We start from the raw sequence: 18,096 nt of genomic DNA on the forward strand, positions 1-18,096 counted from the left end.
AATACCAAGTGTATATATCAGCAAATATTAGTAATTTAAGTTTCGAGTTTTAAATTTTGGATTGTCTGTATAAAATTTTGGTTGTTGTTTGGTTTAGATCGGGTTTTTGTTCAGTTTGGGTTGTTACTAATTTTTCAAAAAAATGGTTTTTTTTTTTTTATTTTTATTTGGCCGTACCCTCTTCAATTTTGACTTCAAGTTATTTACATTTTAAAGTTATAATATGACTAAAATTTGATCAAATTTTCTTAATTTTAATTTTTTCTTACTACATCTTATTGTTGCTTTTTTTTTGGTTAATTTTGGACGACTCCACTTGTTTATGGAATATTAATTGTTAAGTATAAAATATGTTCATGTTGTTTATATTGACTTTGTTTTATTTGCTAAAACATCCATAACACATCCACATTCAACTTTAAATTACTTACACTATCCAAATATACACATTCAAATTTCAATTATTTACACTATCGAAAAAAATTGAATTATTTACACTATCGAAACGTTTGATAGTGTAAATATTTCAAATTTAAATGTTCTTATATAGGCACGCATTCGTGCGAAGAGCCCACATGCATGCTTAGGCAGTTAGGCGTATGCAGCGACATGCTTAACCCCTCAAGCACGTATGCTTGCTTGGCCCTACCCCTAAGAATTGATTTTTTTTTTTTTTTTTAAATTTGCAATGTTGATATCTCATGGATTCTTCTGATATAAAATTGATGAATGCAGAACAGATTCGGGATTTTTATCTTCTTTAAGACCAATAATTGAGATTAGTTCGAGGTAATTCCGTACTCTCTTCGTCTTATTATAAGTTATTGATTTATTTTTATTATATTTAGCAAAAAATAACTCTTACTTTATTTTCTTTTTATCTCTCGTATTTTATTTTTCTTTATTTAATTCAATAAATATAATTTAAATCTCGTGTCTAATAGAAAATCAATCACTTATGGAAAGATGGGAAGAGTATACTGTTTAATTAGATTGATCATTGATGTGATTAAATTGTATATAGTATATAATATATACTCCATGTAATATGTTGGTGTGATTCATTTGTGCAGTTGGTCAGCATTAAAGTAAGCATTAATGGAGTATGAGAATCAAAGATTCATCCTCAGTGGACCTTTGTATCTTACCAGTTACCACTGTTGATCGGTAACATCCGATACTTTTTTACATTTGTTAAATACTTTTAGGTTAATTATAAAAAAATGACGAAATTATCGACAAATTTATAATGAATATTTGCTTGTGTAGATTAGCGACCAAGACAGACATCTATTAGAGCATCCACAATGGCGGCTAGCGCACCGGCTACGCGATTCGCGTCGCTAGCTGGTTGGCTAGCCCAACCATTGGGACCGGCCAGCGGCAAATCGGCGTACAAATCGGCGAGCGCACGCCGATTTAACGGTGCTGGCCGCCATTGTGGCGTGCCGATCGGCGAGCGATCGGTCAACGCCGTTTTTTAATTTTTTGTTTTTTGAATTTTTTTGAAACACTATATATACGTGACTTTAGTTTCATTTTCATTTGCACCACTTGTTTTAACGAGTTTTCTCTCTCTCTAAATTTCTGTACAAGAGCAATATCGAGCGACGAACAACAACAACGAGTTCAGTCCGGCGACGAGCGGATCTCAGACTCCCACAGTACCGGTGGGGTCTGGATGGGGGCAGATGGGCCAAGTGTACAACAACCCTTGGCAACAGTTGATGGGGTTGATGGCGGGCGCGCAAGGGGGGGTGGGATGCAGGGGCAGATGGGCGGCCAGATGGATATGCCCCAGATGCCGCAGCAGATGCTACAACAAATGATGGGGTTGATGGAGGGCGCGCAAGGAGGGATGCAGCCCGGTATGCAGCCCGAGTTGCAGGGGTCACCGGGGGAGGGGGGGGGGGGGGACACGGTCTATCGTCCCACTCTTGATTTTTTGACGGCTTCGTCTCACACGTCGACCCCAGTGGAGACGCAGTTCACTAGGGATGACCGTTTCTCATTGCATGAGCTGGGGTTCGATATCGGGGAGATGGACACTTTGGGGGGGGAAAGGGTCGTCGGGCCGCGCCGAAGAAGAAGAGCAAGGTAGTCGTCGCAGCCGGATGTTGACGACACCCCCACACGGAGGAAGTGGACGGAAGATGAGTACGTCGCCCTGGGCAAGGCGTGGTTGTCAGGTTGCGACGATCCGCTGGTTGCGAACAACCAGCGGATCGTCAACATGTGGGCTAAGATTAGAGCAGTCTATAGGAGGAACTGCCCGCACGGAAAAGGACTACACCGGGGAGGAGTGCCGGAAGGGGTGGGAACGCATCAGGGCCGCGGTCGGCCTTTCGGGGTTGTACGCCAACGCCCTCCGCATGATGAGTAGTGGGCAGACTGAGGAGGACTGCCGGAGGATAGCGGAGAGTCTGTTTCCCGTTAAGGGGAAATCTAAGGAGTTCACCTTCTGGAACTGCTATCTGGTGCTAAAGGACTCCGAGAAGTTTCGGGCGGGGGTCGGCGCTGGGTGGCCGAAGAAGCAGAAGCTGAACTATACCGGCGATTACAGCGGCAGCAGCGGCGGTTCCCACGACCTCCCCCCGGATGCTGAGGAGTTTCCGTCCCCTCCATCGTTTGCGACCCGCACTCGCCCGGTTGGCCAAAAGCGGGCGCAACGGGCAGCGAGGGGATCCTCCCCCCTATCGCCCCAGGAGGTCCAGTCGGCAGCACCCGCCCTCCCACCCGTGTACACCTTCTTCTCGCGTCAAAAAACGCGGGAGCAGATGTACAAGGTCTTCCAAGATTGGAGGACCGCCACTGACCCCACGGAGAAGAGGTTTCTTCACTCGATGCTCGAGAGCATGCAGGTCGATTTGGATGCCGCGAGGACACAGATGGGGGGCTCAGATGCCACCGATGTGGAGGTCCCGGGTGGCGGCAGCGAGGACGGCGGCGACTACGATGAGGAGTAGAGAGAGGCGGGGCTCGTGTGTGGAAGCCCGGTTTTTTTAAAGAAAAAATTATGTACTTTTTTTTAATCTATGTACCTTTTTTTTAATGAAATGAATGAATTTTTCCGTATATGTCTCGTAAATTTAATTTCGTAAATGTAGTTGTTTTTGAATTATTTTTATTGCGGCTGGCCTATGACTGGCCTTAGACTAGCCTATTTGAGGCTGGCCTATGATGTGGCAGGTGGATTTTTAGTGCTGATGACGTGGCAGGTAGAGAGAGTGGCTGGCCTATTCTTATTATGGATGCTCTTATACTACCCAGTAAAAATGTTTTAAAATTTCTTACAATAATAAATGTTACTACTATTATCTAAAAGACGATCTTACACTAATGACAGGGACAACTTCAACCACAAAAGGTCTGTGGTGGCCAGCTTGGTCCAGGGAGTTTACACCCTGGAACACGACCGACGACATGGACGGGAAGGCACTGAAGTCCTGGCCCCTCTGTGGTGGCGATTTTTCAACTTCAAACCCTCATAGATACCAACAACTTCTCAATTTTCGGCGCGGTCTTCGAGTTTATAAACTATGAGCACTGCCAAACTGTTGGGACGCCGCAATACGTGATTGCGTTCCGCGGCACGCTCCTGAGGCCCGAAAACTGGGAAGAGGACATCAAGCTAAACTTTAAGCTCTTCTTAAACGGCCTCCAGAAGAGCAACCGTTTCCGGACAGGGCTAGAAGCTGCCAGCCAGATGATCAATTACCAGAATGTCTGGCTGGCAGGGCATTCCCTGGGATCGTCGCTAGCACTAGCGGTCGGAAGGGAAATGGCGAAGCGCTTCAAAGTCCGTCTCGAGACGTACTTGTATAACCCGCCCTTCATCTCTCTGCCCATTGATCGGATTAAGAGCGAGAAGGTGAAGCTCGGGCTTAGGCTTACTGGCAGTCTCTTGACTGCTGGCTTAACTGCTGATGTTGCTGCTGCTACTGATGTTATTAAAACGGATTCTTTTGACGCGCTGTCAACATGGGTCCCGTATCTGTTTATCAACCGGGCGGATCCAATATTTTCGGAATATGTTGGGTATTTTAAGGGTAGGGAATCAATGGAGGCGATCGGGGCGGGGAAGATTGTGAGGGTTGCCACCAAGATATCCGTTTTGAGCATGTTTTCGTCGCGCGAACCACTTCATCTTCTTCCTTCTGCTCATATCACTCTCAACGTTATGGCGGCGACAATGTTTACGGGGGCCCATGGCCGGATTTGCAAAGAGTGGCTTAGGTTTAAGGAGGCTCATGGGATTGATCAATGGTGGAGGCGTGATTTGAAGGTGGAGAACAACCATTACCGACACTAATAACATCACAAATATCACACCCAATTTACTATAAATTGTTTTATTTAATTAATTATATGTGACACATCAGCATTATCTGATTTTCTATACTCTCCTTCTCTCCCGCAATATAAGTCCACATTTGACTTAATACGGGTTTTAAGAGTCCAACTTTTGTATATTCTCTCTATCCTATAAAATATGATATTATTTTTCTTTTTGGTTTATCCAATAAAAATAACATATTTCCTGAAATGAAAACAATACCATCTTTATTATATTTTCCCATCAGATCACTCTATTTGATGCTCTCTTCTCCCTATCAGTCTTCATATTCTCTTTTGGATTATACCCTTACAATTGGGTCTGTTCACAAAATATAGCACTCTTTAAATTCTCTTATGTCTCACAACTCTTCTAATTTGATCTCACTCCACTTAACTCATTAAATAAATATTCTTTTACCTCCGTGTCTAAAAGAAATGTCCAAAATTAATACTCCATATAACGATGAAAGTACATATTATGTTGAGTACAATATTTTATGCATTATTGTCGTAAAAAGGAAATAAAAGAAAAAATCAGACTTCAAATTTTGTATATTTTGTAAAACTAATTATACGTATCGATGAACTAAACGTAAATGATGGTAATAGATAATCCTCCGCGTGCTGATATTAATATTGAGTAATTACGTACCTATTCAATCCGGGTACAATTTAAATTTTGATCAGTGATCAACACTCAGACAATATTTATACCGGAAAGTTCCATGCTACCTCATAACATGTTGAGATTTGAGAAATTATGTAAATAAATTTAAATATTGATCAACCCTCCAGCAATATTTATGAGAAAGTTCCATGCTACTTCATAACATGCTGAGAAATTATGTAAATAAATTTAAATTTTGATCAACACACAAGCAATATTTATATCAGAAAGTTCCATGCTACTTCATCACGTGTTGAGAAATTATGTAAATATATTTCACGTTAATTCAAAGAAATATATTTGCATTTGAATCTATAACAAAAGGTTCTGGACCACTGGAAGAAAATTTATGGTCAATGCAATTAAGACAATTTTTCATCTTATATTTTATTCATCTAAATTTCAGTGCCACCCAAATACTAGGATAAAATGAAATATTTAGGTCGATATGGAAAATGAGCAAGAAATAAATGATAAATTTCAAATGCGACGGCCGCCTCCACATTTCAGTCATTAATTTTTGGGAAATAATAATCATTTAAATATATTTATTTCTTAAAATTTGTGTTTTAAGTTACTACTACACATAGTACATAACTGATAACTGAGAGAAATGTCACACCACATACATTATATGAGTATCATCAATGAGCACCCAATTAATGCAAATTTAACATTATTATTTTATTTTATATATTCAATTTTTTTATAATATTAGTATATTAAAAATTGTTATTACTTTACAAAATATATGAATATTAAAGCTCAATTTGCCATTCATTTATTTGAATTTATAAAGAAAACAAATAAATTGAGCTATAATTTTTAATCTATTATAAATTTAAATACGAATAATAAAGTTGTAGGTATTAGAATAAAAAAAATCCTGTAAAACAAAAGGATATAGTAACGACTATTAACTGACCAAAAAGTCAATAACGAAGCTCACTTATGGCGGCGCTCACATAAAAATGTCAGAACATTTTATTTGACTATTTCTATATCTGTTTATATATAATAAAGATTATGAAAAAACACAGTACACAGTACACACAATCTGCAAATACACCCCACTTTTCCTTCAACGACTGCTCAACCAATATCACCACTTTTCCTTGTACTAGGTGCGTTTCCTATCTCATTTTTCTTCCTTTCAATTTTTCATTCTTCTCTCTTTTTAAAAAAAAAATTTGGAATTTGATCGCAATATTATTTTTGTAGTTGCTTCCACTTGTAATAGAAATAGATAAGTTCCATTTAATTGTAAAATTTTGTAATTGGATGAGGAATCACTAAAAAAACAGTGTTGTCAAGCACATAATTGGTAAGTAAAGGACAAAGTGCTCGGAAAAACTGAGGAACACCGAGTTTAATTTCTTAGTAAACCTATGCATCTCCAAAATTTTGGTTAGATTGTTTGAATGAGTATTACACTTTGACTTAACTTTTTTCTTTTGATGTTATGTTAAACAGTAATCTTGTTATCTCGTTTATTTAATCTGTACAATTTCTTTTTTACATTGTCGAATTATTCATTTTTACAAAACTGAATTTCTTTTTGTGTACGCATGTGAATTTTCCAAAGTGTTTTTTTTTTATACTCCTCCATCCCAAATTAATTAATTCGTATTTTTTTAGGATAGCACCAAATTAACTGACTTATTTTATTTGGCAAAAATTAACTCATATTTTTCGTTTACTTTATCCTCTTGTATTTTATTTTCTTCTAATTCAACTTATTAAACATTTACTTTTAATTTTTTATGTAAAAAGAACCGCTTCAGTTTAACTCATGACAGCATTAAATAAGGGTTTTTAAAACTTTAGTAAGTCTATCTCTTTCTAAGATTAAGAATCAAATATGTGCTATTGATTGTTGACGTGATTAATTTTGTGCAGTTAGACACTAATGGGCCGTAAGAGTCAAAATTTCAGCACCAGTGGACCTACATTTCTCACCGCTGTTGATTGGTAACACCACATTATCAAATTAGTATTTCCGAGTTTACGGATTTATCTAGCAAGGATAGTGATAACATGCAAATTTATATATGGTACAAACTCAAAATTCCTCAACACAGCTTTAACATTGTTTCAATACAATATCAACACAGTGTAAAATTTCAAGATTTTAATGTCAACACAGTATCAACACAATATCAACACAACATCAATCATTGACTATCGTTGAAATTCTGTTGACATTTTCCTGTTGATGCTTTTTTTGATCTGTTGACATTTTTCAATGATCTAGATCATAGTTTTGAGTTTGTACAATATTTAGAGTTTTCATTTGATCACATTCCTATCTAGCAAAAAGGTTTTGAAAAGACAAAACTCTTTCTACCAACAGGAGCAACTCCCACCACAGAAGATCCGTGGCGGCGTGCTTGGTCCAGGGAGTGTACACCCTGGAGGAGGACCGACGTCGGGGCCGTGCCGGCCCCGACGCCCTAGCTCCTCCATGGTGGCACTCCTTCAACTTCCTTCCCATCCAAATCCTCGTCGACAATCACGACCTCTCGATCTACGGCGCGGTCTTCGAGTTCACCAACTACCCTTACCACAACCACGAAGCCGCCCCCACGGCGCAACGGCCGCCGCGGTACATGATCGCGTTCCGCGGCACGATCCTGAAGCCCGGGAACCGAAAGCAAGACTTGAAGCTGGACTTCCACCTGTGGCTCAACGACCACAAGAACAGCACCCGTTTCCACACCGGGCTGGAAACTGTCAGCCAGGTGATCCAGTACGGACACACCTGGCTGGCGGGGCACTCGCTCGGGTCGTCCCTGGCACTGGCCATCGGACGAGAAATGGCCAAGTGCCACGGAATACATATCGAGACCTACTTGTTTAATCCGCCCTTCATAACTTTGCCAATCGAGTGGATCAAGAGCAAAACAGTGAAGTTCGGGCTGAGGATCATCAGTAGTGCGATTACTGCTGGCGTTGCTGCTATTGCTGGTGCTGGTGCTGGTTCTAGGGAAATGGACTCTTTTACCGCGCTGCCGGCGTGGGTCCCATACCTGTTTGTTAGCCGGTCGGACCCGATAAGCTCGGAATACGCGGGCTATTTCAAGCATAGGGGGGATATGGAGGCGATCGGGGCGGGGGGGATTGAGAGGGTTGCAACCGAGAATGCGCTCGGGAGCATTTTTTCGTCGTGTGAAGCGTTGCACCTTCTTCCCTCCGCCTATCTGAGTATCAACGGCTCGGCGGCAGGGTTTAGAGAGGCTCATGGGATCAGCCAATGGTGGAGACATGAGTTGGAGTTGGAATACAAGTATTACCTTCACAACTAGGAGAAGATTTTCCTTATCCTTTTTCTTTCTTTTTTCTCCAGTCAACGCTGCCACATTGCCCAACCACCCAATTTTTTGTTGTTTTTTGTGTGTAGCATATAAGTTGTTGTAGTAAATTTTATTCATTTTATGATTTATATTATTTTTTCGCATACCATACATCAAATTAATGGTAACTTTACGATGATTCTAATGAAACTCAATTGCATACGTTCTGACGAAAAAAATTGCATGAATTATAAATTGTATATTTCTATAACGACTTACCAATAAACATTCTCCATTGCATTGTTATGATTTTCTAAGTCAATGTACATAATGCACTAAATTCAATGAACTAATGCAGAAAAAATTGAAATATGATTTAAGTATTTTACAGAATTTGCAGGCAATTGTATGCAATGTCCTAAATGGAGCATATTTACTGGCGAAAAAATTGTAATGTTGTTTATATGCTTCAAATTTACAAGCAGTTGTATGAAATGCTCTAAGTGTAGTATATGTACTGTCCTGAGTACAATATATCTAATTATGCCCCAGTGTCGTGTATGTAATGCCAAAAAATCAGACAAAATTTACCCATTAATGCATTATTCACATGAAACTAATGACGGACAAAATCCCTAGATCTCCACTATTTATTTATGATCTAAGGATTCATATTTGACCTTAATTCTGAGATAAAATCAGGATGCATTTTAGTTATACCTACCCTCTACCAGGATGAATATGTACATGTCTAAGAGCTTATATCCAGTAAAACATTTAAAAAAATCTTTCGAACACAAAATCATGTCCAAGGAACTCACACAAGATTCCGTCTAACGATAGGAACACAACCGGTGACATAACCAGCAAGGCCCCGACGCCATGATGGAAATCTTTCAACTTCCGACTTGTCCAAACCCTCGTAGACAAACGACGCCTCAATTTTCGACGCAGTCTCCGAGTTAATAAACTACCCACATTACCAAACTGCCGGAATGCCACAATACGTGATCACACTCCGGCATCAACTTGAAATTCAACGTCGTCTTAAACGGCCTCCAGAAGAGCAACTGTTTCCAGACGGAGGCGAGGAAGATTGAGAGGGTTGCCACCAAGAATTTGCCAATTGTGGAGCCATGATTTGGAGTTGGAATGCATACATTACCAACCGAATTAGTCAACAATATATCAAGACAATGAAGCGCAACTCAGTTGGTAAAACGTTTTCCCTCCGATCAATAGATTATTGGTTTGAATCATCATCAGGGAACCATTGTTGATACTCTATTCTATATGTAACACCCCACTTTTTTGAACCCTAATTTTCGAGACATAAAATTTTTGCATTAAATGCTTTTAATGCTATGGAGTATGTGAATTAAATGATGAGTGATTTATTGCATAATTCTTTGTGATCTAATTGCGATTTGGAGTTGAGTTTGAGTTGAATAGTCAAACTTGTTGATTATATGACGTGGCTATTGGATAGTCAATATTGTGACGTGGAGGTGAAAATTAGAATGGTGGATTTTGTGACGTAATTATGTGAATATTTTGATGCGGCGAAATAATATTGTGGTGAATTATTCCTAAGGGATGAGTGAGATTAAATAGGAGCACCATTATTTTATTGAAATTTTCGACCACTTCTATTTATTGGAAATAAATTTTATTTTTCTTGGATTTAATTATTTGCTTGGGATAATTATCCAAATTAAATTCAAGATTATTCCTTATTTCCTCCATGAAATTTTCGACCCCTATGTCTACACATGGAGATTTTCGAAAATCTCCTATTTATGAGAGAAGAGATTATTTTATTATATTATTTGATCCCTTATTTATTCTCTTCCATGAATAAATTCAAATATCCTAGCATATCTTACCATATCTAAGGAGATCTTGCCATATCCTATTTTAATTAATATTTGAAATTGATTCCTTGTGGAGGAATCAATATTAACGCCACTTTCCTAATTATTTAGGGAGGATTACTATTTTTATTCTGTTCCGTGATATTTTATTTTTTCGACCCCTATGTCTACACATGGAGATTTTCGAAAATCTCCTATTTATGAGAGAATGGATTATTTTATTATATTATTTGATCTCTTATTTATTCTCTTCCATGAATAAATTCAAATATCCTATCATATCTTACCATATCTAAGGAGATCTTGCCATATCCTATTTTAATTAATATTTGAAATTGATTCCTTATGGAGGAATCAATATTAACGCCACTTTCCTAATTATTTGGGGAGGATTATTATTTTTATTCTGCTCCGTGATATTTTATTCTAATCCGTGAAATACCAAATTAAATCATATGCTAATTAAATAGCATATAAAATTCAAAACCCCCTTATTTCTCACCAGAATTAACTCCACTCTCCTCCCATATCTCCTCAAATCTTTTTATTTATTTAATTATGGGATTATATCTTGCACTCTATAAATAGGAGTGAAACCCTAAACCTAAATCAAAAAAATCGTCTCTCTCTCTCCCTCACGCTGTTTCCACTCTCCCACTCTCTCCCAAATTTTCTTCTACTTTTCTCCAAGATTTCTTCATCTTTTGAGAAGAATTCAAGTTGAAGCCTCAAGAATTATTGAAGAATCAAGATTCTACTTTGTTTCTACCGTTCGTTCTATCGAGAAAAAGGTATTTTTATATTAATCTTTTCTCATCTAACCGATAAATCGGTGTTCTTGAACCCTCATGCATATAGATTGAGTAAAAAGGGGAAACAACTGTTGAATATGGGGTGATGTGCGTGTGTGTGTGCATCGGTATACGTGTGTACATGTGTGTTCGTGTGTGTGCGTGTGTATGTGTTGAGGAACACTCATGCGTGACATGTTTTGATGATGGATCTGGAGTTGTGGTGCAAATAGAAAGTGATATGATAATCATGCCTTGATTTTTTTAAAATGATAATATAAAACAAATCGATGGGAAAAAGGGAAACGTTGGGAATATGCATGATTTTGAGTAGATGATTGAGACTTACTTGTGATACTGATAAGGCTAATTTCATGCATCGGTTATATGTGAAAAGCGTTACATTTTGTTGGGTCTAACACGGTTTATAAGCCAGGTGTGACAGAATCGCTAGATCAAGGAGGTGCTGAAGGAAACAATCTAGCGATGGAATGAAGTAAAAATGAGCAGAATCTAAGGAAAAAGAAGGCGTGAAGGAGGGAGTCAGTAGCTGAGGGCAACAAAGTCTATCTATACCTCGTTGGGTCCCACTCCAACGCCTATAAATAGAGGAGCATGCAACACACAAATCATCACTCTTTTTCGCTCACTCTTAGCTCACACACATAACACACATTTGGGAATGGGAGATCTGGGGTAGTTTCAGTTCAGAAGGGGTTTTTCTGCAGAAATTTCAGTCCCAACACCATCCGCTTGAGGGCGAAGATACAATCTCTTTAATTTTCAGTTTGTTTTGCACTTTTACGGTCGAACTTCACTTTTGGGAGTCGATTTGGTTGTTGATGCTACTGATTATCTATTTACTTCTGTTAGTTTGCGTTTATCTGTGATTTTTCAAGTTGATTTACGTAGATCCTGCTATTGAGAGTTTATTTTGACAAGTTATATGTCGATCTCTGTTTTTGCTGTTGTGGTACTTGATCTGGGAATTTGGTGATAGATCTGTGGTTTGTTGATTGATTGGGGGTTGTTGTTTAAATCTAGAGTTGTGAAATGTTTCTTTTGGTTGGAGTTTGTGTCGGACGCTTGGATCCGGAGTGGATTTGGCGTCTGAGGTTGGATCCGAAGTGAGGAGGTTGAGTTGTGCATGGATTTGAGTTTTCCGCTTGCTTTCTGTTTTGCTTCGTCTAGCATCTGTAGATCTGTTTAGCTCTTTGTTATTACTCTTTAAAATGGTTTAGATTCAGTGTGCTCTGTTCTGATTTCGTTCATGTTGTTTTTCTTCTGAGTTTCTACGCAAATTGGTTAAAGAAGATGATGTCGCTGTTAGTTAGTACCAGAGTTAGTTGTTTTGCCAGCTTTCCGTCCGTACTCTGTTTTTTTTTTTCAGTCATGGTCCCCACAGTCAGTTTGTTTCCCAGGTCTAGTAATTAGAGTAGTTTCTTAGATCTAGTGATTGTTAGGTTAATTTTCGTGCATGATTTGCTGTTTCGCCTAGGTCTAGCTGTTCGCGTAGCAGTTTTAAATTCCCAAGTTAAGTTTAGTTTCCTCAACCCAAGAAAAATGCGTGGCAGCAGTCAACCCCAAAAAAAATAACTCCAAATCCTTGAACATGATTGTTACGCATCCATCTCTGTGGGATCGATCCCTACTTCCCTATGCTAGGTTTAGTAAAGTGGTTGAGGGTTTTTGAAAGAGTGCTCTGTGTGTCCGACGACCAACGAGTTCCTAGACCGCGTGATCTAGTGGATTTGCTGGACCAAGGGAACCTGTTATATTCTTTCTGTGCGCACAGCGTGTCAACCATACATAACAGCAAATTGGTCTTTCAGATACGCATAAATTAAATGTGATAACTCGCGCTCTTGGCGTGATAGCAAGAGGAAGAGCGTACTTGTGATCTAAGGAGTCGAGGTGGGCTTTATTTACTAAACTCTTTTATTACCAAAATATTGATTATGGTGTTATAAGGGTGGATTAAAATATTATGTCATGCCTGTGATTGTTTTGGTTATGTTGTGTGTCTGATGCCTAGTTTGTGAGTCCGTTCCATTAGGCTATATGGCTATATAAACGAATTCAGGTCTGAGTAGGGCCGCAAACCCTATCAGGCTAGTGTACACTGTTGGGATCCAGAGCCGTGCTTGCTAGTCGGCCGGTCTCGTGGGTGAATAGTGTGGCCACACTTTCGTCGTACTATGGAATTGTTGATTGTTGAGAAAATGAGAAGAATTGTTTGACTGGTCAGTCTATGAAATTATTTTGTGATACTTGATGATATTCTTTTATAACTGCAAACTCGAGTTCACTATGGTAAGGATGACATATCTACTAAAAATGTTTTGGCAAGAGTCCACTGAGTATGTCTAAAATACTCAGCCCTGCATGTGTTTTCCCTATGTGCAGGTTGAGCGGCGACGAGCGGTTGGAGGTGTTGAGCTAGTTAATTGAATAACATGATCATTTGAAACTCCGTGTGTAGTTGTGTCTTCATACATGGCTTCACCTTTCTCTTGGATGCTTCCGTTGAGACATGAAACTTATTATCGTTTGTTTGAGTTTGAACTTATTCCTTTTGGTTTAGAATATTGAGACATAATGTGTTTTTTGGATTATACTAAACCCTTGTCTTTTGAGCATAATTTACAATATCTATTCATCATTGGTTTTCTTGATTAAGCCGTTGACTTATTGCTTTAATAGTTCATTAAATACCTTGGTCAAGTCCCTTTAAATGAAACCCTAGCATATGTTCTTATTACTTTTAAGTCCGCCTAGGTAGCGATCGCCGTATTTATTATACCCTATAAAGGCGGGTTGTTACACTATATGTATACATGTATAAAAAGTCTACACACAAACTCGTGTAGTTGTTCATTTTTATTCAATAACCTCACAAATATCACAACCATTAATTATAAATTGTTTTATTTAATTAATCATATGTGACACATCGATCAGCATTCTAATTTTCTATAATTTTTTAACAGATGCTGATTAATTTTCGTGCATTGAATGTGATGTTAAAAATAAAGTATTTTGGTTGATATAGTATCACAGTAAAGATTGTTTTAAATTAAAATATTGATGAACATGAAAGATTGTTTTAGAATATATAGAAAATAAATTGTTTTAATGTGTAAGAGAACTGGGATAAAGAGAAAGCTAGTACTACTACTTCACTTGATTATAGAGAGGTCTTTGGTACACATACGCGGGGGAGAGGTGGCGGTGGCGATGGACGAAGAGGAGTCGAGGATGTGGCAGTGGAGAGGAGACGGCAGACGGTATAGGTGGGGATGCGAATACCACTAATTCACGTGCACAAGAATAGGTCAATCAGTTTGATGAAAAAAAATAATCAGACCACATAGCCCAAAAAACTTAATTGAAAAATTACAGTTTATCTTATTGGGCTCATCAGCCAACCTTCAAGCATGGATAGCTAAACTATACCATCAAATGACAAAAACATGTATAGGATAAAATTATAATCTATATTAACATAGCTACCAAACTATTTCTGTTGCTTTTATGGAAATTAATTTTAAATACCTCCATTTAATTAGTTGCATACTTGCTTATTGTTTATGTAAAAGTCCGCTGAATTGGTCCAAATTAGAACTTTATACCAAGTCATCATTGACTTTGTTTTCATTTGCTAACACTCCTCTAATCAACATGATGAGCATACCGTACATGTTATAATTATTAGGTGTTACAATTATAAATACAGCTAAATCAAATTTTTTTTTTTTAGTATAGAATATGCTCTCCAAACCTCCAATAGCCATTGACTTCACCAAATAGTATAAATTTTTAAGCAACTTGCTCTAAAAAATAGCTTCCACTATTCTTCTCTCTTGTCACATATACTGATATAAGTTTGAGAATCTTAAGAATACAGATTCAAGATTTCTCTCTTCTTGGGGACGAACTTTCGAATTTTGAGGTAATTTTACATCTAATTATTGATGTGATTAATTTTAGTACTATATAAGATTAATGTGATTAATTTTGTGCAGTTAATAGAATTAATGGCATGTGAATGTGAGAGTCAAGTTTTCAGCCTCAGTGGCCCTTCATTTCTCACCGCCGTTGATTGGTAACACCACATTCTATCATATAGTATTTTTATGTTTACGAATTACCGACGGAATTATCGACGAATGTCTGTTGGTAACAGGAGCAACTCCCACCACAGAAGATCCGTGGCGGCGAGCTTGGTCCAAGGAGTATATGCCCTGGAGGAAGACAGGCATCGGAACAGGCAGGGTTCCGATGCCTTGGCTCCTCCATGGTGGCTCTCCTTCAACTTCCGGCTCGTCCAAATCCTCGTCGACAGCCACGACGTCTCGCACTTCGGCGCGATCTTTGAGTTCGTCAACTACCCGTACTACCACCAGGCCCCGGCCGGGCAGCGGCCGCCGCAGTACGTGGTCGCGTTCCGCGGCACGATCCCGAAGGCCGGCAACCGGAAGGAGGACTTCAAACTGGACATCCACCTGGCGGTCAACGACCTCCAGAAGAGCAGCCGCTTCCAGACAGGCCTGGAAGCAGCCAGCCAGACAGTCCGGTACGGGACTGTCTGGCTGGCAGGCCACTCCCTGGGGTCCTCCCTGGCACTGGTTGTCGGGCGGGAGATGGCGAAGAGCTATGGGTGCCATCTCGAGACGTACTTGTTCAACCCGCCCTTCGTGTCCCCGCCCATCGAGCGGATCAAGAGCGACAAGGTGAAGCTCGGGCTCAGGCTCGCCGGCAGTATAGTGACTGCCGGCGTTGCTGTTGTTGCTGGTGCTGTTGCTGGTGCTGGTGCTAGAGACATCGACCCTTTTGTCGCGCTTTCGACATGGGTCCCGTATTTGTTTATTAACCGGTCGGATCCGATATGCTCGGAATACGCGGGGTATTTTAAGCATAGGGAGGATATGGAGGCGATCGGGGCGGGGAGGATTGGGAAGGTTGCTACGAAGAATTCGATCGGGAGCATTTTGTCGTCGCGGGAAGCGTTGCACCTTCTTCCCTCGGCTTATCTGACCATCAACGGCGCGGCGGCGGCGAGCGTTAGGGAGGCGCATGGGATTTGCCAATGGTGGACACATGACTTGCAGTTGGAATACAAGTATTACCAAAACAACTAGTTTTTTCTTTTCATTTTTCTTCGGCCCACATTGCCCAATCACCACACTTTTCTTTTCTTTTTTTATTTTTTTTTGCGTGATTTATTGTGGAACATTAGAATTATGTCCATATTAACTGTTGAAATCTACTACACTATTATGCAGAAAATTGGTTGGTAGAAGTATAATTTAGTCAAGAATATGTATTTTTTAGCTGATTTCGATTATTGATATAAATGGGCTTGTGCATAACAATTGATATAGAATTTGGATAATTTTTAAGACACTATATATAATTCATCTAGAATTGAGTCAGAAGATTATTTTAGTTGGACGGAATGTGTACGACTGATTATCATAAAATTAATAATTAGATCTTATAAACTAAACATTACTATGTTACAATTCCAAAAGCTATTATTGACCTCCAATGGTGGAGACATGACCTAGAGGTTGGAATACAAGTATTACCAAACACAATTAGTATCTTTTTTCTTTTCATTTTTCTTCGGTCAGCGCTGCCACATTGCATAAACATCACTTTTCTATTGTTTTGCGTGATTTAATGTTGTCGAACATTAGTTATGTCCATATTGGTTGGTAGGCATATAATTTACGAGAACATATTTTTAGCTGATTTTTTCAATTATTGATATGGCCATATGGGCTTGTGCATAACGAATTTGGATAGTATTTTTTAAGGCAATATAAAAGTGAAAAATTAAATCACACCCACTTCTCTACTAAGTTTTTTTTTGTGTGATTTAGGGACGCAAAACAAATTTGTGGTAGCTATGTTTTAGATGCGGATTTTTTATAGAAATTTTGTTTAATTAAAATGGAGAAACTTTAAGACCTCATGAAAGAGAAAAATTGAAATGAATGGGCTACGTAAGGAGAATATATTCATTTTATAGAAAAATAGACAAGGTCAAAATTGTGAAGTAAGAAAGATTAAATTTAAGTACCCAATTAGTCATTACTCCTATTACTTATTAATTCTGTGATGGGATGAGTTTGGTTGGCCTCCCTTTCATGTTTGTAGTAATCTAACTTAGTATTAGATCGGATATCCAATTAGATATTGTTCAGTTGTTGAGACTAATTATATTATAATTCATCTAGAATTAAGTTATGAGATTATTTTAGTTGAGAGGGTGCCTATAACAAATTATCATACGATTAATAATCTAGGATTAAGTTGTGAGATTCAATATGATAAACTAAACATAATATTATATATTTAATCCTGAGATATAATTTTGCTATCCAAATAATCCTTTATGTTACAATTCCAAAACATATTATTGACCTCATATATGGGAATATACCTTAATCCCAAGTTGATATTTACTAATACAAGGGGATAATATTCTAATCTTAAACTTCTTTGATTTATTTGAATTAGTCAATAGAGCTATTATTTCCACTAGCCACAACTTGCTTTTCTTTTATTGGTCAATTAGCTTGACTATTTAAAGCTAGCTGTATCACTTTTAATTGTGCGCATCTTGTCCTAGAGAATAGGAACTTGTTATCATCTTTGTTTTTTAATTATGTTTTATTTTTGTTGAAAATCACATGATTTCATACTTCCTCCATCTTTAAAAAATAGAAATATTTAAAACGACACGAGTTTTAACGCATAATTAGTAAAATAAGATAGAGACAGAGAAAAAGTAATAGAAATAGTGTTAGCGAATTGTGGAGTTCACATTTTAAACTAGAAAATTTCACATACCAAAATGTAAAATAATTTCTATTTTTAAAGAACAAGGTAATACAAAAAATCATTGATTCGGAGTTCCAAAATTCTCTAACGGTAACCGAATCCCCTAAACCTTTAATATTGTCATAGCTCGCCCATTGACTTCCAACACTTACTAACCATTGACCGTCGGTCCGATTCCGAACCAAAACGACAGTTTTGGTCTGATCTTGCAACATTACTTCATCGTCTTTTTTCATCACCACGTGTTCGATAAAATGCCGATTATGGGCCAAACGCCACTG

The 18,096-nt window shown here is 38.4% G+C and overlaps 3 protein-coding genes across 4 annotated transcripts; all 3 read left to right on the forward strand.

Annotated features, from left to right (window-relative positions):
• The first annotated feature begins 1,681 nt into the window (after positions 1-1,681).
• LOC125209841 (GDSL esterase/lipase At4g10955-like) lies at positions 1,682-4,432 on the forward strand. Its single transcript, XM_089066559.1, has 2 exons — positions 1,682-1,890; positions 3,445-4,432. The coding sequence occupies exons 1-2, from the start codon at positions 1,682-1,684 to the stop codon at positions 4,310-4,312; spliced, it is 1,077 nt and encodes a 358-aa protein (XP_088922685.1). The 3' UTR covers positions 4,313-4,432.
• Positions 4,433-5,995: 1,563 nt separating this feature from the next.
• LOC125216207 (GDSL esterase/lipase At4g10955-like) lies at positions 5,996-8,462 on the forward strand. 2 transcript variants are annotated; one of them, XM_048117864.2, is made up of 3 exons: positions 5,996-6,129; positions 6,905-6,976; positions 7,359-8,462. In XM_048117864.2, the coding sequence occupies exons 2-3, from the start codon at positions 6,915-6,917 to the stop codon at positions 8,308-8,310; spliced, it is 1,014 nt and encodes a 337-aa protein (XP_047973821.1). In that variant the 5' UTR covers positions 5,996-6,129; positions 6,905-6,914; the 3' UTR covers positions 8,311-8,462. The 2 variants fall into 2 exon arrangements, with proteins under 2 accessions (XP_047973821.1, XP_047973822.1); XM_048117865.2 differs by having other exon boundaries at positions 6,084-6,129; positions 6,909-6,976.
• Positions 8,463-14,731: 6,269 nt separating this feature from the next.
• LOC125215958 (GDSL esterase/lipase At4g10955-like) lies at positions 14,732-16,301 on the forward strand. Its single transcript, XM_048117544.2, has 3 exons — positions 14,732-14,915; positions 14,989-15,068; positions 15,150-16,301. The coding sequence occupies exons 2-3, from the start codon at positions 15,001-15,003 to the stop codon at positions 16,102-16,104; spliced, it is 1,023 nt and encodes a 340-aa protein (XP_047973501.1). The 5' UTR covers positions 14,732-14,915; positions 14,989-15,000; the 3' UTR covers positions 16,105-16,301.
• Positions 16,302-18,096: the final 1,795 nt, after the last annotated feature.

The sequence above is a fragment of the Salvia hispanica genome, chromosome 3 (genome assembly GCF_029641045.1).
Source record: "Salvia hispanica isolate PSC_SH4W2 chromosome 3, Shi_PSC_v1, whole genome shotgun sequence".
NCBI classification, from domain to species: Eukaryota; Viridiplantae; Streptophyta; class Magnoliopsida; order Lamiales; family Lamiaceae; genus Salvia; species Salvia hispanica.